This window comes from Poecilia mexicana, unplaced genomic scaffold (genome assembly GCF_051168715.1).
Source record: "Poecilia mexicana isolate PSO_F unplaced genomic scaffold, ASM5116871v1 scaffold_22, whole genome shotgun sequence".
In the NCBI taxonomy this organism is placed as follows: Eukaryota; Metazoa; Chordata; class Actinopteri; order Cyprinodontiformes; family Poeciliidae; genus Poecilia; species Poecilia mexicana.
The window spans coordinates 1,188,344-1,210,646 of record NW_028263391.1 but is presented as its reverse complement, the minus strand read 5'-3'; the positions used below and the strand labels follow the sequence as shown (position 1 = coordinate 1,210,646).

At 37.8% G+C, this 22,303-nt stretch overlaps 1 protein-coding gene across 1 annotated transcript in view; it reads right to left on the bottom strand.

Moving 5' to 3' along the window:
• The window catches only part of akap6 (A-kinase anchoring protein 6), a 40,922-nt gene that overhangs the window by 9,381 nt on the left and 9,238 nt on the right, over positions 1-22,303 (bottom strand). Inside the window, exons 3-4 of the mRNA XM_088002807.1 lie at positions 6,322-6,405; positions 5,893-6,045 (exon numbers count right to left, since the gene is read on the bottom strand). Of these exons, the coding sequence (XP_087858933.1) occupies positions 5,893-6,045; positions 6,322-6,405 (237 nt within the window). The remainder of the gene's footprint in view (positions 1-5,892; positions 6,046-6,321; positions 6,406-22,303) is intronic.

Genomic DNA, 22,303 nt, shown 5'->3' with positions numbered 1-22,303 from the left:
GCATTTCCTCCTACATTAACAGACTAGAACGTTAAGCATGATGTAAAATGTTCTACATATTGGACCTCTGTTTTGTAATGCTTTTAAGCTGTTATGGTATCTAAAAACAAAGCAGAGAATTTCAAACCATTTGCGGGGAACGTTTTCAACAGAGACGGACTGAAAAAAGTTCGACTCATATGTGTCAATAAAGGTGTAAAAACCGCATTTATTTCAAGTAATTTGCGAAATAAAATCAACCATTTTAGGAATTACATGGTTAAGAAACGTGATAATGTTACAAATATCTTTAAAATTTCCTCTTCGGTCATATTTCAGTCCGGTTTCTCGTCAATATGCGACACTTTAGAGCGATGCGCGCTCCCGCGAGAGGGGATGCAATTTTGGGCAGGCATGCGTTTCTGGGCATTTATATGTGAATTTTTCTTCAACCACCAGGGGGCTCTTTAGCAGGAAGTGAATCATTGGAAGTCTCAGTTACTTGCGCGCCAACATTGAGCCCACAAACAGCAAAATGAGTAAGAAACAGATCAGGTGTCTTTGGAAAGTTTCTTTGCAGAGGGTAAAAGGCCCAGAGAAGAGACAGGAGAATGGATTTATCCCGGACCGGTAGGTGAGTCCCACATTACAAGCCGCTCTGCGTAACATGTGGCGACCAGGATTGCCACATAGAGACCGAGCACGCTGTGCTCAAGCAACACAGCTCGGGTGTCATTGTATCTCATCACTCCCTGATGTCTCGTTGCAGAGAAACAAGCTCAGGTCCCCCATTAGTCATTATCGTGAGTTAAAATTTTCATGAAAGTAAAATGTTCGTTTTTGTGGCGCATCTGTTATTTTGAAGGGATATATAAACGTTACCATAGCGACCAGAGTCAGAGCGTTTGGGCAGTGCTCGAGAGGAGATGAGTAGAGCTTGTGAGTCTTAAGTCTGGTTTAGACGGCAAGATTTAAGAATGTCGGCCGATTCTCCAAATCTCTGTGACCACAGAGTTGATAAAAAGTACAACAGGTTCGATCGGTTCGTGTGTCCAAGGCAGGAGCAACACGAACCGATTCGTGTTTTTTCATAGTTAACATTTTTAACTGAATAAACATAATATTGACCTTTACATATAATAATAAACATTTCCACATATCATCTCTGACAAGGGCGTAGGTTTGGTCTAAGTTTTGGTGGGGACCTTGACACCCCCCCCCCCCCTCCAGCACAGTGAAATGCCGAAGAGCACCGAACATTTTTGAGAAGGGGGGGAAACCACATTGGCTTAATAACCCCCTCCCCCCAACCATAACCATATCATACATCTTGTGTATACAACCAGATACAGTCATACTCAGCAGATCAGTTCAAGAACACTTTACTTTTTCCTTTACAAAATTCAGCAAACGTTACAAGTAAGATCAAAAGAAATATCCTCTGGATACTCCCTGGTCACTGGCACTCACACTGACTGCCTCCTATAGAGCAAACAAAGCGTAACCTGGTTTGTATTCACACTAGCTTAACTTAATTTAAGACTAACACTTCAAATGCCATATTTACTGAGATAATTTCACAGTATATTTCATATCTGAGAACTAACACCTCACCTGGAGCCCTGAAGCTCCAGCCACCTCTCCATCGTTCTGCTCTGCCCCTTGCTCTGCTGTCTGAGCATCCTATGTGAAAAAATATTACATAATTAACAGACCTATTCTACCTCACATTCAGTGCTGACCTTACTAAACACCGGACTTTACAACAAATGCGTTGCGTGATAGATATCTAACTTATGGGTCCACTCACTGTACTTACAGCCGACGTAGCGAAATAACTTCTAATGTCTGTCCTTTTCTTTTTTGGTGGCGACATGGTCTCGGAGACTCAGAAGGAGACGCGTGTGCCCAGCTAGCCGCCGCCTTTTGCAGCTAATCAAAGAACGTCCGACGATTCAACTGACTCCCCCTCCCCGCACCCCCGACAGCACCGTTCCGACACGGTCTCGGAGGCTCATAATAAATGTCAAACTAAGAAGCTTCCGTTCCACGCACCGCCTGTTGCTGCTAATCAAAGATCGTAGATCCACGTTCTTTGAGCCAATATGGCAAAAATTGGTCGGGACTTTTTCATATCCCGTGAATATTGGTCGGGACATGTCCCTACCGTCCCTACCCAAACCTACGCCCATGCAAATCCACCGGACTCTCAGTTGCGCGATATGTGAGCTGTTTGGGATTCCCCTCTGTTCTTACGTCATCGCGCTTTCTGATTGGCTATCCGTCACATTCAGCAGGTTGTATTCTCGTTCCCAGTCAGGGAAAACCCCACAGGCTGCAATAAAAGAGCCAAGGCAAACCAAATAGGGTATATTCAGGATTTAGTGGCAACACCAATATGCAGAAGCCTTATCTGACTGTTCTCCCCCTGCTGCTGCATAGTTGTGGAAAACCTGGAGCGGCAGAGATATCTGCGGCTTATATGTGTATATGTTTACTGGTTTATTTAAAAAAAATAGATAAACTTTGGGGTTGTGGTTTATAGTCCGGTGCGGCTCATAGTTCGGAAAATACAGACTATAATCCTTACTGGATTTTTTTCTGTGAAGAACCCAGAGAATGTTATTTCAGTGATTCTTGAGAATAGGGACAAAATGGGTTTTAATTTTCCCATATTTTTTTTTAATTATTTCTCAACCTTATGTATGCAAATATGACAAATAATGTTTAGAAAATATGAAGATGCTAAGGTACAGGCTCCCAGTTGCGAATTTTTTAAAAAAAATTACATTTTTAATCGACCTGACCCAGAACTTTGTCATCACCATCTGACAAAAATAAATCTAAAATGATTTTTAAAATACCCCATTAGTGATATTTTTACTCAATTTACAGACAAATGCTTCTCAAGAAATAAAATAAATATTATTTAAAACAAAAAACAAGAAAAAGTCCATCTGACGGAGTTGACAGTGCATGACGGAGTTGACACAGAACTGAAGGTGGTGACAAACTAGTGAGTAAAATGAAAAACTTGGTACATGTGAAGTAATGCAATTCATGTAAAATACATTAAAATGAATTAGTTGCACAATTAAGTGAGATTTGACAACAATTTCACTGAAAGAGTCAGAAAAACTCTGACGGAGTTGACATCTGACGGAGTTGACGAAATGCCAAACTACCTCAATTTATATGATGTTATTCTGAAGGAGGCCATATTGTAGCTCATCAGGTCCATGAAATCTTTACAGTTTACCAAAATTAAGCTTTTATTTCGCAAAATTTCATCAAAGTTTTGTAAATTGTCAGTTATGGAGTTGACACATCATGGTTGTGACAAACAACTTAGGAATAAAACAGAAGAAAAAAACTAAAGAATAACTTAAGCTAACCGGAGCTAACTAGCCCTCCTAGCAAAGGAAGAGAAAAGACAACGTCATGGGGTCCTCAGAAGTTCTGGTGCCCCCCAATAATGCCTGATTTTTTTTACATTCTTTTCATTTCTGACGGTGTTGACAAAAACTAAGGACAAATTTCAACGGAGTTGGAAAATATCTAAAAATTATTTTTAATTCAATTTATCGATATTTTTATAATTATTTATATGACTACTTATACTTAATTGTCATAATATATAATTTTAGTATTTATTTAATTGTTTTAAACTATAAGAATGTATTGAGTTCTGCTCCTGGACAAGGGCTTTTACAGGCATCATCCACCGACTGCAATGTTTAAAATAAAAAAATATTCAGCAAAAAAAAGAAAAATATACATTGTTGTGCTCACATGACCCAGGTTAGTTTAGTTAGATATTTGAAAAAAATATATTTTGTGTATATTTTATTCAAATTTCATGCTTTATCCATAGGACCTGTTTTGTCCCTATTCTCAAGAATCACTGATTTGATTGTGCTTTCTAGAAAACAATATATTTTTACATTTAGGCATTCCTGCAAATGTCACACTTTTTCTGTTACAAACTGACTCCGGCCCCCCACCAGAGAAGGGAAAAGTTATGTGGCCCTCACAGGAAAAAGTTTGGGGACCCCTGCCGTAGATGTTTGAAACTGAACTTACAATAACAGTTTTAGGGGCTGGAAATGTTATGATTTTGAAAATGTATCTGCTTTGAGAAAGAAAATCTAGAAAATAATTTAGGGATAATTTGCAGGCTGTATGTGTATAAAATGAGTACCAGTACCTTTTTGTAGGTGTATCTTATGGATTTGTGTATGGATGAATATGCTTAGGTATGTATGTGCACACACTTACTCATGTGTGAATACACACTAGAATATTTTGTAATATTTAGCTATGAATAGAAAAACCACACTAGTCTTTACATGAATACATATAAATACAATAGGGAATGTGGGACCATTTTGATTAAGAAACACTGGGGTAGGAATTCTGAGTTTTTCACTTTGTTTTTTACTTCTTCCTGTTCTATTATTGACTTGACTTTGGGATAAATAATAAATAGCATATAAATATATTTGTTTGCAATTATTAATTGTTTTTTCATTTTAAAAACAAGATTTATTTTCTCTGACATGTTCTGCTGGTAACATCAGATCATCAGGTTGTTCAAACACAGATTAATACTGCAGTTTGTGTAGTTAAATTGTCATCACGCATTTTAATCCAATACAGAATTTCAGAACATCAGAGGATCAAATGTCAGAAAAAAGTGTAAAAACAATGAATGAATAAGAATGAGTAATTACAGTTTTAATCAGGTCATTTGTTAGACAAAGATGAGGCAAAGTTGTCTGTTCCAGTTACTCTACAGTACAAAACATGAAAAACCACGGGAATGAAAAAATGTGTTTTGTAAACTACACAAAAGTGTCTGTAAAACACATCATAGTACAAAAAGATACTTTCAGGTAGAAACCTGGTTCATCTGCTTTTTCACTGCCTGTTTCTGAGGTAGACCCCATTCAATTTAGGATCTGCTTCTTAGACTTGGTTTTTGAATATAACTGTCTGCAGAGAGTGCTGCTTTGATCAGATAAAAATCAGTGTAAAATTCATGAAAGTTCTTTAATTTTTTTTTATTTCTTTTATGCCATAAACAGGATCCTCTTTAAAAGGCTACTGTGTGTAACAGCAGTGTTTGATGGTAGAAAACATAATGACTAGTCCAGGAATCCCTGGTCTAGTCTGGGAAATACATCTAGCATATTCTGACATAAAAAGACTTTTGTAGATCAGAGACTTTTATTAGCCAGTTGTAATAGTTGTAAGTGTACAGTTTGTTCCCACACAATCATGAACAAACACACAAAAACAAGGAGGACAGTCGTTTTGTCATTCAGCAAAGAAAGTGCTTATTTATAAGCTGAACCACACAAAAAGCTCTTTAGTTCTTACTGCCCAAGTTTTCCTCCCCCTCTTGCCCTCTTTTTATTCCTCTCCAACCTCCAGTAGGAGTGAAATTACTCTCCAGCCAGGCACCAAGGTCAGAGTGTCTGGCCTTTGTGATTTATCTGTTGCTATAGGTTTTTCTATGTGCATATACAAGGGGAGGAAAGAAACCTCAGTGTCTAATAGAATTTCAGCAAAGGAAAAAAAAACTAAAAGACCAAAACCCAGCTGGTTTAGTCAGAGTAGATTCAAGCTTTTTAAAACTCTCTTCATGTAGACCACCGGTTTGCACAGATTGGCATGTTCATTCGCTTGTGTTCCTGTAGGTGGGTTTGGTTTATAAACCAGCACCACTTTCTCTATGAAGATTGCGCCACAATTAAAGGGATACAAGTTCAGTCATAACACCATATGTCTTTTAAAAGACACTTCAGTGGCAAATCAAACAGTGTGATGCTCACTGAGTGGAACTGTGTCAGCTGGCTGCCTGCAGTGTGAAATGACGGCTGTATAGTGGAAATGTGAGGGCAGTCCAACCTGCTGCTCTCCCAGCTCTCTCTTCAGTCTGTTCTGCCACTGCAGCGCCTGCATCACTATCGCCTCCCACCTCCTCTCCAGGTTGATTGACAGCAGCTGCAGGGCCTCTCGGTGCTGCTCCGCGTCTGGGCCCACTTCAGCCATCAGGCCCGACTGTGGAAGGATGAACGGAGATAAAAAAATAAAATAAAATGCTTCTCAGGAAAGGAATTTACTGAACTAACAAATTACAACTCCTCTATTCACAAAGAGATGAGTTCATGTTTGCAATTTCAAAACTTTGAAATGATTTTGAAAACTAAATGTGAATGATAATTTGTTAAAACAAGTTTATGTCACTGGAATTGTTTTACATTCTGTTCTTGACAAGTATCTATTTTGTGACTTTTTTCAAGTGAGAGGTTTTTAATCATGTTTTCCTTCACTCACCTGGCTCTGCTGCAGCAGCTTCTGACACAGTTTCAGAACTGAAGCGACTCCTCGGCGCCGGCTTCCGATTTCTGAACACAGGGACTGTAGACAGACAGGAAGATGAAGGAAGACAGGATGGATGTCAAGTCTAAGAAGTTCTGCAGATTTCAAATATATCAGAACAAAAAAAAAATTTCAAATAAATCATTGTCAAAGAAATTGCGTATGTAATTCTTATGTAATTCCCTCTATTTGGTTAATTCTGTGCCACTGCAAAGGTTCAAAGTCACAAATATTTCATAATTAGCAAAACAGACATTGGTACCATCTTTCATTATTTAGGTGCAATTGTAGAAATAAATCTTGTACAGCTATTTCAAGGTGCAACAAATATTTAGATTATGAATAAATAAATTGATTATATGATTCCATAAACTGTTACGCAATGACAATTAATGATAAATTTTTGTGTTAGCAGCTTGGAGTGCAGTAAAGTTATTTTTCAGTACATCTGTGCATTTTAAACAATGCAATGATGGAAATGAATTGCTTGTTAAATCAGTTATGTTGTAGATAGATTTGAGCTCTTTTTGAACAGGGGCAGCGGCAATAAAATAATCCAAATATTAACACTGGAAATTTGATTTATTCCCATGAATTTCTGCAGTTAACTTTTCATCAAACAGTTTTTATATGATCAGAAATAAATTCAGACATTATGGTGTTAAACAATAAGAAAAGTTTTTTGTATTTGGCTGTTCTTTGTAGTGTATCTAAATTATTACAATGATTCTACTGTTCATTCATTTATCTAGATAAATGAATGAACATTTCACAAAACCTATCAAAACAGACCAATTAATATTCTTTGTATTGGGGGTGAAGCAAAATGTTTTCCAGAGTTATGACATTAGTATAGTGTCCACTGACATATCAATTAAACACACTAAAAACATGTTAAATGTCATGATAATTACCACATGATAATTACATTCATAAAATTAATTGCTAACTCTACTGAGTTAAAGTCAGTTCTGAGCAGGTAAAACTGTGAATGCATATCTTTGGTCCTACAAATATCCACTTATTGTTGTTTGATTTTACATCAAACTCAGGATCCAAGATGAGAGAAAGTACTGAGGTAGTCTGGTCTACGAGTGCTTTGCTCATGTGTTAGGTATCAAGGTGTTTTTGAGAAGAGGATGCATGGTTTGAGAACTTCAGCATTCTAACTGTGGATTTGGTGGATGATGTGGCTCTGTTGGCCTCTTCATTCCATGACCTCAGCCAGGTCTGGAGTTGTTTGTAGCTGGGATGAGAATCGGCTTCTTTCTGTCTGAGGCCATGGTTCTCAAGCTGAAAAAGGGAGATTGATGCCTCTGGGTTAGAGGTCTCTGCCTCCATTGGAGGTGTTGACGTATCTAGAAGTGTTGGTCAAGAGTGATGGCTGGATGAAGAGGGAGATGGATAGATAGATGTCTGTAGTAGTGCAGGCATTGCTCCGGTCTGTTGAACTGACAAAAGAGCTGAGACCCAAGGCAAATTTCTATTTATTGGGCTGACAAGGTTTCAATCCCCGACTAAAGACGACAGGTCTGGATCATAAGTACGAGAATGAAATCCTACATTTAAGCAGTTCAAATGAACTTCTTTTGTAGTGTTAGGATGAGGAGCTCAAACAGATCCACTGTTTCTCCACAAAGGAGCCAGTCAGAGATTTTCTGGCCATAACCCAATCAGTGGAAATTCAGGGGCAAACCAACGACTTGGTAGAGGGACTTTATATCGCTACTTTGGAACCTCAAAAAGAGCCAAAGAGTTTTGCTGAAGAAATGAATGTCTGGATTTCCCTCCTGGACTTGTTAGCCCTTCAACCGGGCGTCGCATTAACGGAATATTTGTCAAATTTTACCTTTTTTTATTTTTTTAAAACAATGGAAAAATCACTGTAGATAAAAAGTTAGTGTTCTTCTACTTGATGTTTAATGGGATCTGGATTGTTCAAAATTTTAAACCACATAAAAATTAAATACAACTGGATAGCCTATGTCAATAACATAAAACAATAGAATATGATGGAATACTTTTGACACCCTCAGTCACATTATAAAATGTGAAGCTTTGTCTCTGTTGGCTGCTTAAGATCTGAAGACGATGGATCCTTCAGGTTATGATCTGGACAGCCTTAGACGGGTCATTATAGTGCAAAGGCTTTATGGTTGAATACCAACTTTTGTAGCTAATCCAAAAAAGGCTATTTTCCCTTTTAAATAATAAACTGATGATATTGGAGCCTTTTTGGAGTTAACCAGCCATGTAGTCCTTAATTAGTATTCACTACAGCAAAATATGATCAGAAAAGTGTCTCTGTTACAATATAAAACTGCTCTGTCCAAGCATGAGCCAAAGTAATTCTTTTATCAGTCATTCAGAAAAGTTGAAAGTCAATTAGTGGTAGTATAATTCATTATATCTTGTTAATGCAAGTTTAAATTCAACACAAAGATCTGTGATCAGCAACAACATGTAAAGGAAGTGAAAATATCCACCAAACTCTCCCACCCTGCCACTGTTTAATAAATGCAAAAAGAAGAAAAAAGGAAGGATTGGCAGAGCCTATTATAAATTACTATATGCTGATGAGTTTTCATTCTCAAAGGTCAGTCTGTGTGTGTGTGTGTGTGTGTGTGTGTGTGTGTGTGTGTGTGTGTTTGCATGTTTGCTCATACAGGTATGTGCACAAGCATGAGTAGGGGTGTGTGTGTGTGTGTGTGTGTGTGTGTGTGTGTGTGTGTGTGTGTGTGTGTGTGTGTGTGTGTGTGTGTGCAAACATATGCATATATTTCTGTGTGTTCCAGAGAAACGAGGGGACAGCATTACTCCTGAGCAGCGGGACCAAACACATCCAAGCCCCAAACTATTTATGCTAATCCTGCCCGCTCACTGAAAAGCACTTCTTTTACATTTTCCTTACATTTTCCAATAAATATTAAACACTATTACAATGAAATGGGATTCTCTTTTCTGTCCCTGTCTTCTGTGCACACACTCTCTTACTCTGCAGCTTTCTCACACACACTCAACACTACTTCTCTCTTTCCTCTCCTCTTCCTCATTTTCTTTAGTTTAGCATATTTGTGGCTCGGCTGCTTGTCTAAACAGGAGATGGGGATGCAGAATACTGCAGACGGGATCAAGAGGACAAGCCCGGTGTGTGTTTGAGGGTGTGTTTGTGAGATGGCAAATAAATTTATTCCAAACAGGAGATATGTATTAAGTTGAAGGAGACAGCTTTAAACAACAAAATGACTGAGTGAGACTTGCACTGCATCAGACGACTGCTGCAGGCCACACAGAGGGACGACAGACGCACACTATATTTAGCTAGATTACAGTTGCAACAATAAGTCAAAAATTCGATTGAAAACTAAAACAAGATGGGTTGAATATTAAAGTTAATCTCCATGAACTGAAAATTAACTATACGGTGGTAAAATTCTGAGCTAGTCACCAGGTTTTAAAATCAGAACAATACAGCTTTAGATTATCAATAAGACTTGTTACATTATGTCACTTTTTATTTAATGCAAACAAAGCCTAAAAGCAAACCAGCATTTTTAGTTTGTAACTTGAGCCAATCGTCTTTATGACCTGATCACTCATCTACACTTCTCCATGGGGACGATTCATTTTATTGAGTCCTACAGGAATTTATTTGTGCACAGTTCTCTTTGGTTTCCTGAATCATGTCAATGAAGAAGAAGTTTTAACTTTGACTGGGCCATTGCAACACCATGACTAATTCAATTTGCATTGAAGCCTGACGTAAGATTGCTCCAACAGTCCAAAAACATATTAGGCTAATTGTTCTGTCTAATTTGTCCTATCAGTGTGAGTGTGTGTGCATATGTCTGTACCATGTGACGGACTGGTGACCTATCCAGGGAGTATCCGACCTGCAGCCCAATGATTGCTGGAAATAGACACCAGCAAGACAATGAGTGACAGTAAGACAACTTACTGCTGCATTTAATTAGATTGAAATATTTTTTAAACCAATTTCAATAATAAATAGAAAGTGTTGCATTGTTTGATCAGTAGGATTGGTTGTGATGGATGTGCAACTGGCTTAAAATTACTTTGTTTTTGTTTGTTTTTTTTAACAGTGCTTTTAGATGACTTTTTTGTGAATTGCCAATGTATACATAAACTGATTGGAATGGAAATGCTATGGAGTCCCACATAACAGCTGAGTGGGGATCTAAACAACGGACTGTAGGAAATGGCTCTTGCAGAAATGAACAGATGGGGATCTAAAAATGACACCAGACTATCGCAAACTAAAAACTAAAACAAGTTTTTCAATCATTTAGACTGGTCAGCACATGCCAGGACACAAGAATTAACTAAGGTTCACAAAACAAAATGTAAGCCAAGTATGGAGTGCTGCAAGTTGACAAAACTGAAAAACACCGGCAATCCAAAAATATGTCAATCTAGAGTGACAAACACAAAGACACTTAGATACTGAAATACAGTTTATATAGTGCTTAATTTATAAAGTAGTAGCAAAGATAAGATAGTGGTGTTTGAATACACTGGAAAAATACATTTAACTATGCTCATGCTAAGATTTTGCTGATGAAAGTGGACGGTGATGACATTGGGAAATATTTAAATGATTAAATATGGCAGCACAGTGGCAGGTGGCAGCTCTGCTGCCTTGCAGGAAGAATGTCCTTGGTTCAAGTCCCAGCCTGGGGTCTTTTTGCATGGAGTTAGCATGTTCTCCCTGTGCATGTATGTGTTCTCTCTGGTTACCGCGGCTTCCTCCTACAGTCCCAAAACATGACTGTCAGGTCTTATTTTTTGCTATACATACAGGCCTTTCCTGGCATGTTTTGGTGGCTTCCAAGACCAAAATATTAAGTTGTGTTTATTTTATAATTTATTTTCTTTCTCCTTCTCTTCTTCTTTCAATCTGTTTATAACTTATCAACTTCCATCAGGAAAAGAGAGCGTCTCAGGAAAAAGACCAAACAAAGGCTCACTCCTTTCCTGATTCCACCTTCAACCCTCCAGAGCCTCTGCCACTTCTATATCTCTCACTTAAATCTGTCTCCTAAAAACAAAATCCTCTTATCCCCTCCACCTCCTCATCACAATAATCTAATTACTGAAACCAGCCGTGAAGAGAGGGCTGGCTGGATGAAAAGAGGAAAGGAAAGAGGAAAAGCAAAACCAAGGAAGTGGAGACCGACAAAGCAGGTGTAAGTATTGGATAGAACTGGAACGAAGAAAACTGAAAAAGAGAAGAACAAACTGAGAACAAAACACTCAACTGCAAAGATATAAGGCCACAGGCAGAGCATAGCAACATGATACAAAAACAACTTGTTCTGGTGGGAAAAAAACTACAGTGACAGTTCCACATAGATGTTTAACAACGCCGGCTATCGTGCAGAAACTTGCAAATTAATAAAACACATTTGACTGGTGAAAAGCAATAAACCTTGTTTTTTTAAAAAGAATTTAATCACCAAGGAATTAAAATGCAAATGAAACATTGTGTAGATAGTGCAAAGAAAATCGGCACAAAAAGATACAGAAGTTGATATGTTTAGTTAAAAAGCCATATGGAACATTTGTGGAGAAATAATTACATGTTAATGTTATGTTGCAAAACAAAGAAAAAAGAAGGAAATGAAAAAAAGTCAGCAGGGATGCAGGACAGTTAATTCAGATCATGATAAAAAGGTTTTCTCTATCACTTCTGCATCTCTTATTGTGTTGCTGAAGAGAGAACAACTGTAACCTCATAAAAATATTTTCTTCTGGACTTGAGTGACATGCCCCCTGTGTGTGTTTGGTTTGAACTGATTCATGAATCTGATGGAAAAATAAAGAAATTAGGTGGAATCAAAAAAGCTGCAACATTTGAAGCAGATATCAGGGGTTCATGAATTCCCTGGAATTTTTACTAAAACAATTTTCTGCCATTTAAATGTACTACACATGAAAGAAATCTAACATGATTAATTTCAACTGGTTCCCATGCTGTCTTTGAAAATTTTTGTGGTTTACCAACCACAGGGGGGAGGCAGGCCGTGAACCAGGGTGGCTAAAGACAGACATATAATGAAGGAGTAAACTTTACTAAACCAAGAGGCCAGAGCCACAAACAAGACAAACTACAACAAGAAAAACCCCCAAAAAACAACAAGCTAAGGCAACCATGGAACTGGATCTGTATCAAAAACTGAATGAAAGAGAGGAGTATAAATACCGGGGAGGGTGATCACTGAATGGGTAAAAGGAGAATCTATTAGCACATTCTATGAGGGCCACAGAGGGCTGAGAGACCACAGGAACATAAACAAGAATCAACACTTTTGTTGTCTGAAGTGTTAAACCCTCCCAGCCCTCCAAACTGACTCCTCAGTCAGAGGTTAACTCCTAACCAGCTCTCCATCCAACGGGATTTCTAACTGATTTGGATCTGTAGGAAGTCTATTTAGACTCACCTGGCTTCTGACAGCCTACATCTGAGCAGCCCAACACTCTTTCTTCTGTGAATCAGTCAGACTGAGTAGCAGTGTGATCATAGTCCACACATCAACCGTCATTCTCCCTCTAATTTGCAACTTGCTCTCGACTCTGAGCCAGGTATTACTCAGCCTAACTTTGGACTTAAGACAACCTTTAAAATTTTTCTATAAATTTATGATGTGAGCACCAGCTCACATCATAAATTTCCTTTAGCCACCATTGATGAAGTTCAGATTAAGGGTGACTCAGATAATTAAAGGTCCACAATTTCTCTGAAATTGTATATTAATCTTTAATTAGTAATGCTTTGCAAAGGTAACTACAGCTTAATTCAGCAGCATGGAATATTCAGATTATAATTTATCAATTCAATCTAACCCGTCTTTCCCTAAAGCTGAAACTGAAGTATTCTAAGTGGAGGCTTTGAGAGACAAAATGACTTTTTGTGCCATTTTGTCAGTGCATATCCTCTGTAAAGAGGTGCTTTGGGATTAAATAAATTAAATTTGGGATTTATCATTCAGCATTAACTAAGGGAACCCAACTAAACAGTCTCACAGTGTAAAGAAACAGTTTGATATTCACAGATTAAAAATGAAAACAAGACAAATGACAAACATCCAAGAAGGAAAGGTTGCACAAGAAAATAACACAACAAAAATACGACAGAAAAATGAAGTATTACAATACTAACATTCTTAGAGAAAGAAAAGCAATAGAAAGGATGAGAAGTAAAGACAAGGACAAAAATGGAGGTGGGAAATAGATAAAGAGATATGATGAAAGAGAAGAGAATTTTGCTACCTGCTTCGTGACCCAGTGGAAATTTCAATCAATTACCATTAATTAGAAATCTCTGATTAATTCTATTTGTTGATTAAGTCAATTAAAACCACAAGCACTCGTTATCACACAACGAGCCTAATGAATTCCTGTCGACAATTTCTTCCCACACATATTCCCTCTGCTGCTGCTGATACAGCCTAAAGGTTCTGCTGTGTCTTTCAGTGTACATGTCTTCATAGTCCCCATTTGGACCTCCTCTTCTTGTCTCATGCTGTCATTCTCTATTCTCCACCATTCTTTCAGAAGTTTTCTTGTCCTTTTTTAAATATATTTCTCTATAACTGCAGCTCTTCAAGCTGTGCGTTTGGATCAATGCAAATGAGACGTTAACAGAGTATGACCATGTTCTCCTGCAAAGATTTGTTCAAGGTTTCATCCCTAAAGACATATATCAAGCCTGAGTCCTGCAGCCCACCTCTGCTCCATGTTAAAGTTGCTTCTTTAACATGTGGCAAAAATAAGCATGTAACCAGTCAGTTTCATTGAGGCTGCAACAAAAGCTGGAATTGAAACAACAACCTTACAAATTATAGGTGAGTAGTTTCAATTCTGGATCCCCTTTCACATGAGATTAGGGCTGCATGACCAAAATACAGAAATCTACCTGTTTCAATCCTCTGGCAGGATGGAAATAATGTTTGCAGGATTAGGAAGATGGCAGAAATGAATAGTTTGTTTCACATCACACAATATGGCATGTGAGAATATCTGTTCTCCACATGCACCAAATCCCAGCAGGTTGAAGAAGCAACATATATGAAGTACTGGTTGAGAGGGGTAGTAGCATAAGAAGTAAAACATACTTTACAATATTTACAACACAGAAGTTTAATACAAAAAAAGACTTGGACCCTTGATCCCAGTCCGCCCGGCCAGATTCATTTTCCATTAGCAGATCTGGTGTGGTTCTGCCCGGCTGTTCTCAGATTTTCATACCTACTTCAGGGGTAACACTAGCAGCACCGAGCAGGGTACGGCACCAAAGCCATTTGATCAACTCTTGCTTTATGTCACTGGAAACTCCAAACATCATTTAGTTTAGCTGCGGATCGCGGATATGCAGTCTGCTGTCAGAGAGCTCCTCAGTAAGGAGGAGTTTAATTATGAGTTTAATCAGGAGCAGCACCAGGCAGACATGTAGTAAGTTTAGCAGCAGAATGACCATAAATTAGCAGCGCTGCTAGCAGCTCATCTCACTGAAACACGAATAGTAATAAAGAAGAGAGAAACACTGCAGCTGTGGTCAGGTTTCTGATGGAGCTGACCACATTGCATTCTGGGTAAATGCAAAGATAAATGTGTGAGTCTAGTGCTAGTGGAAGAAATGGCTTTGACCAACGACAAAAGACAAATCCTACAACTGCTAAAATCTGACACTTGTCTATTCTCGTTTCCTTTTTGTGAAGAAGGAAGTTGCGCTGTGTGTCGTCGTGTTTACTTCAGCAGTTCTTGCTGCACTGCACAAAGAACTGCCGAGGAGGTACACAGGCAAGGAGGTGGGCAGGTTTTCAAAGGGTTTGGTTAGTTGACACAGTGTGAATGAACCACACCAACTGAAAATGTAGCAAATGTTGTAATTGTGGTTCCCAATCAAACCGAATCTACCAGACTACAGGGTGTGAAAACATCCTTAGAGACTAAAATCGTTGGTAATTTTTCATAGCAAGATAGCTCAGGATAAGTCTGACAAGATGGAGAGCATCTGATTCTGCACACAGTAATATTAAAATGAAATGCAAATACATGAATGGCATTTTTGTAGCAAAACAAGTTGCTCAAAAATCTCGACAGTCTCAGAATTATGTTTCCATAATGCTGACAGTGGATGAACTTCATTTACAGAAACAAACAGAAATAATCCAATGTTTTAAAGGAAACTTTAGTTTGGCATAATCAAATCTATCCAGCCTTTCTGTGAAGCTAGGATGAATTATTGGTGACATCAACAGGCCTTAATGATTGTTCTAAGTTATCTAAAGTTCTTTTGCTGCTCAACAAGCTGCAACATTTAAGGGGTGAAAGCTTTGCTCTTAAAATATTCTGCAGTGGTAAATAAATTGGGAATATATAAAGTCTCTGGGAGCAAAGGCATTTATAGTTCTAACTAATGGAGCCAAATGAATTCACTGCAGCTGCTTAAAGGATGTTTATCAAGTTTCTACCTCTTTTAGGATTTCTCTGTGCATTTATCTTTTCATATACCTTCAATTTGCTTCATTTTACTTTTCTTCCTGCTATTCTATCTTTCCTTGCAGGCCTTTTCATTTGTTTTTGTCTCACATATCTGCCTTCTTGCTAGGATTTCCTTCTGTGTCTTTTTTCCTGGCTGCTGAAAGTATTTTTTCATATTCACCTTTGTTTTTTCTAACACGGTCTACCTTTATTCACTTTTTTGGAATTTGAAGATTTTTCAGTTCCTCTCTCATCTATCATAATTCATGCCACAGTCTAAATATTTTAATGCTTTGTTTCATGGATTGCAGTAATAAAAATACAGCACAATGTCTGAGGTCTTTAAAGCTCTCTACATCATGGTGTAGGGTTATTGTTTTAATAATTTGTCTCCTTTTTAAATATGGTTTAGTTTCAGGATGAGGAAACTTTGAAAAGTTGTAAGAACAACGTCACTGGGTCAACACGGTAAGAGAGAAAACTGCTTTTCCCTCCAATAACCAATATGCAAATATGAAGTTGGGAATTCAACCCTTTAAATTCTACATTTGTGTGAAATCATGAATAAAGTCACATTGACCAAGCCTTCAACAAAACATGTTACAGGGTAAAATGCTGTGTTAATTAGAGGCTAAATGACTGATAAGAGACATTAGGTAAGTTATAGGTACCTGCAAAGAAAGAGTATCTAAGACAATCTACATAACTAAATGTTTTAAATAAAACAATACATCACTATTTATACATGGAGATTTTTGCTTTTTTTGCAGATAATAACTGATAAAGTCTAACAGAATATTTGTGTGGAATGTGTTGTGAGTGCTCACTTGCAAACAAACTGCAATTCTATGTTTTGACTATAAAACCAGATTTTTTTAAATGTGAAATAAAGCGAGAGAAGATGTGAAGTTTTCATTATTATCTGACCACATTCAAAGATAACAAAACAATAGAAACTAAAAGTCCTTCTGTTTCCCAACAGATGAATTATCAACAGTCTTTGAGATGATGTTCATTATCACCCTCCTCATCTTACTGTTAATTTAGAGTGAGTTATTTTTTTTCTTCTCTCTATCCACATTTTGCTGATGCCTTTTTGTCTGTTTTGGACTATTTATTTTTTGTCTTGTGTGAACGTGTGTGTGTGTATGTGTGTGTGTTTCTGGTCTCTCTTTAGCTGATAAAAGAGCTCAGTGCTTTTTCTCCCCTCTTGAGCAGACGAAGATGAAAGTCTGATCTGTTTGTTGATATAGTTACTGTGGCGATGTCTTACCTTTTTGCTTGCCTTCAACCCCTAACGAGCAACTCTTAACGAGAAAACGCTGCTTCAAAACACCAACAAGCACACTCACCAGACACACACTCACACATAAGGCAGAGCTGCAAACTAAACCACAAAGGCAGGCATCATCAAAAGACTCTCCTATATGTAGCAGGCTGCGTTCTTGGCAGGGAGTCGGAGGATCATTAATCCTCATTGTGTAGCAGGTATCAACATTAGAACATCACTATCACCTTCTATTAGTCTGCAGTCAAATATAGTGGGGTTGGGCTGCTTTTTTATTATATAAGGAACGTGGTAGAATCCACTGGTGTCTATGGCAACAGTTTAGCAGCACACACACTGTTGCTTCCACAGTAAGAACCAAGTCCAAACCAGATTACCAGTATACAGTAGAAATCCATCCCAGTTAGAGGCCCTGGTAAGGGTGGTGTCAGCCTGGATAGGACCACCTTCCACTGCATTTCCTGCTGCAGAGCATTTTCTTTAAGAGAAAGTTCCGTTTTCATGGACTGATGATCCATTAAACATTCAAAGCTTGAGATATTCTTAGTGCACTGTAACAAATGGCTGTAAAAACTACATAAAAAATACAGTAAAGTGGCTGGGTATTGAAAATACAGCTGTTTACTGTGATCTGAAATGCATATGGAAAGTATATGGGATGTGATTGGACAATTGGATCATGTGCAAAAATTTACAGCGGTATTATACATTTTTTACTGTAAAAATTACAGTAACTGGCTGGCAACCCCGCTGCCAGCAAGTTACTGTAAATTCTACAGTGACTTTTTTTTTTACAGTGTAACCTAATCCTGCTTTAAACATCTGGACAACGTTCTGATCTGTCTGCTGTTCCTCGGTCCTTTAGACACAGTTTGTTTATTAATGTTCTCTAATAAACATGTGAGATGTAAAAAAGGAGAAAAATTTCCAAGTGGTCTGAATACACTCTGCACACCGTACTTTGTAGAGTTTTACTTGCAAAAGATTTTAAATACTTATTTCCCTTTCAAAGTTACATGTAAGTTATATTTTATCACATAAAATTCTTGTAACTCTGATGACGTTTGTGGTTATAATGTGCCAAGACATGAGACAGTCCAAAAACTGATATTTTTATTCGACAGTGTAGCTTATGTATTGGAGACCAGAGTTTTACTTCACTTGAAGTGACTTTGTCTTATTTTTAAACCATAACCGTCAGTTTTTAACTTATTTCACATTTTTTGAGAGGAAATCAGCAATGCAGAAACTTATTCTCTTAGTGTCAGCAGCAAAGATGTACAGAAATGGCCTGCATTGGACCCTAAAGATGAAATGTTCACAACTGACAGCAAAAACATTCTAGGTGCCGTAGTCAAAACCTCACTTTATACAAGCTTTTAGTCATGTCCGAATTCAGGATTTGTAGACCGTTTACGTCATGTGTATCCTTCACGGCCCACAATATCCCATAATTCATTGTGCGTCCAAACTGGGCGTTCAGGCAAAGCAGCAATAGCGGGGAAGAGCAGCAAATTATTTTGCTATATTACACTTTAAGTGACAACATGATTTTTTACAATGTTTTTAGGTGAGAATGTATGTGTGTAAGTCTCAAATATCTGCTCGGTTCATCAATACATCACCTAATTACAATATTACTCTGACATTTTTGGACATGTCTGCTCCTGTTGCATTAACAGCCAGCTCCCCTCGTCAGCTGTCAGCTGGCTGGGCGCTCCAGGTTCGGTATACCGGGGGAGAATGCCTAATTCCTGACACATTGTTATAAAAACTCTCCAATGAGTGAAAGTTAAAGACCGATATTATTCAGACAGGTAATATCTAGTTGTAAAATGTTTGGTTTAATCTTTGGCTCCATTGTTTTTTTCTTTGTCGCTCTCTGCTTCATGCTGTCAAGGTTGCTAGGCAGCACTTCATTAAACAGCCCAGCTCTAGGCTCCAGATCAGACCGTTGGTACTGATGCATTATGGGAAATGTGGCCTAAAAATGTATCTGGAAAAAAAGTGTTCTTCCAAACCGTGCAGCAATTTTTCAATTGGCAGTCTAATCAGGGTTTACTGTCGGTTTTACAGTTCCTGCACGAAACCCACTCATTACTGCCGGAATACGCCAGAACTCGATTACCCCAGTTGGGATAACCCAGGGCAAAAATGAACCTTGTGCTCCTCTTGAGACCCCTGAGGGTCTGGAGTTTTGGGAAGCTGTCCAGTTTTGTAGTTGCCATTTTGTATTACTTGTTTGTTTATTCAAATTATCAGGCAGTTAAATGGACTAAACCTGAACAAAAGACAGCATCACTACAGTCTACTTCCAGTTGACAAACATCCTTAAGTGTGCAGCCGTTTTCTTATAAGAACGAAGAAGAAAATATTGTACAAATGTAACCAAACAATTAGGACAATTTCCATAATAGATCTTTAGATATTTATTTAATATTCACTTATTGCCTAAGATACCATGTTTGCATCTGTTTTTGATTAACTGGTTACTGAAGAAAGGAGTGTGTGAATAGATCTGCTTTGTAAGATCAGAAACAGGAAGTTACATGGATCCATCTTTAAACAAAAAGTATGGATGTGGTAATGAGTTATGTAATGCAGATAGATTTAATTGCAGGGCCTAGATTAAGTGCAGAAGTATCTGAAGAAAGGAAGAATGTGGAGCACATGACGAGGAGTGAACAGAACATGATCCTAGTGAGGGAGGATAGTGTTATCTGCTGTCAGCAGCAGATGAATCTAAGAGATGGAGAGATATACAGCAACAGGCACAGGGGAAAAACAGGCAAAACAAAGAACTGAAAGAAACAGAAAAGTGTGCAGTTGCAATCTAGAGAGGCAAAATGTACTTCACAAAACTTCCTCAAAGTTGCAGAACAATATAAAATGAAGAGCTTATGAAATATTCTTTGACCAAAACAGTTGATTCCTAATTACAGAAAACAGAAAATCTGGCCTGACAGGAAGCAGTAGGATGCAGGAATATTAGGCAAGCTATGAAACACTGGAAAAAAAAAAAAAACATTCAACCCCTCTAAAGACTTGCTTTGTTTTTGCTTGTGTTACATCTTACTGTTTTATATTGTCAAACTAATTTTTATACTAGACAAAGGCAAACATCAGTCTAAAGGAAAAGTTTCTGATCATATATAAAATGTTTGCTGATTCCAGACCTGGATCACTTGGTATAATTAACAAAACAATAATTTTCGCTCTTTCTGACTAAATCTCAAAGGCAAAGATCAGATCATCAATTAGTAATCAGATTCAGAGCACAACACGAAGTCTACCCTGAATGGGTAAAAAAGATTTCTGATGGGCCTTGAAAAGTCCAAGTTAAAATTATTAAATGTGTGACTCATTCACTAAAAAGTGTATCAACACTCAAATGTTACTGAACTGAAACAGGCCTGCAAAGAGTGAACTAATATTCTTTACCATCAATACAAAAAAATAACTTGTTACCCATCTCCAACATGTACCCATTGTTACTGAGTTACAAGTCGCTCAGTAGATTCTGACTAACCAACTTGTTGAGGTAATCCTGTTTTCTCACAGCGCTAGACTGGCTTGGTATTTTGTTTTCCCAAAGTAATAAACCAATTATCCAAGCAAACTTTGTCTTTTTCTGATATTAAAGTTTGTTTAATGATCTGAACAATTTAGGTTGAACAGAATAAATCTATAACAACTTTTATATTCCATGGTAAAAATCTAAATTTTTGGACTTCTAATCTTGCATACTTAGCAGCAAGTTAGAATTTGTATTTCTTCCCAGTTCAACATTGTAGCTATGAATATAATAATGTATCTGTGTCAGTTCCAGTTCATTAATTCTTAGTGTGTCTGTCCCCCAGAGCTTTTTCTCTACAATAAAGAGTCATCGGATGCCCAGGGCTGCCAGAGGAACGTCTGGTCGATGCCATATCTTACAAGACTGCTAATTCAATTAAGAGCCATGATAGAGACAGACAGGTGGAAAGGAGGAGGCTGCAGGGAGAAAAGACCAAGAGTGAAAAGAGAGAAATATAACAAGAGAGAGTAAAGGCAGTTGTCACAAAGTAAGACCTAAACAGCTTAACATTTAGAAAATCTTAGAAATGTAAAATTGCTGACATAACTTATCTATGTCCAATAAATCATCTACAGACCACAATCAAACTGAATTATTTATAATTAGCTATATCAATCAGTCAGATATTAAAGAAACCCATTAATAATCTTTTTTCAACTTTACATCATGTTGCAATGTTATTCATTTATCAAATATATACCTGGAATGTTACCTTGATTCTTTCATGCATGTTTGAGAAATATTTTAATCTTCATGGCAACCTTTCAGCTGTGCTAAATGCCTGGGTGGACCTACTGCTGACTTCAAGGTTCAGCTCCTCCTGAGAGCTGCGGTTTCCAAGCTTCTGAGCTTCTGCCTCACAGAGCAGTCCTTCATTCAACTCCTTCAGACTAGCCACCAGCAATTAGCAAACATCTGGAGCGTATTATAGGAGCTACATCTCAGAGCAATGCACACTGTCTAAGATTAATAGAGAAGCTATGCTGTGATGACTTCCTGAAGGCGGAGTTTCAGGGAAAACAGGAGTTTTTAAAGAGACAGACACTCAATATCAAGGTGTTAAATTAGGACAGGGGTGGCCAAGTCCAGTCCTCGAGAGCCACCATCCTGCAACTTTCAGATGCATCCCTGCTTCAACAAACCTGAATCAAATGAATGGCTCGTTATCAGGCCTCTGTAGAGCTGATCCCGGTCTGTTGGAGTAAGGATACTTCTAAAACTTGCAGGATGGTAGCTCTCGAGGACTGGACTTGGGCACCCCTGAATTAGGAAGTAAAATTTCTTTCAAGTCATATTTGATAAATATAACATTTTTATAAAAACTGAAGTTAACAGTTACTTGATTGTACTATAAAATGGCACTCTGTGCCTGGAAAATATATGATACTTTACTGTTCAATGTTCAACATCATCTTTTCAAGAGTGAAGATATTACTGGATGTTATGTGGAAGAAGTGACCCAAGCCATCCAAAATAAACTACAATTAGAGTTGTTCCCATGGATACCATCCTTATGCAGCAATGAATTTAGAATTTATGCAGAAGTATTTTCCGAGTCATACACACTT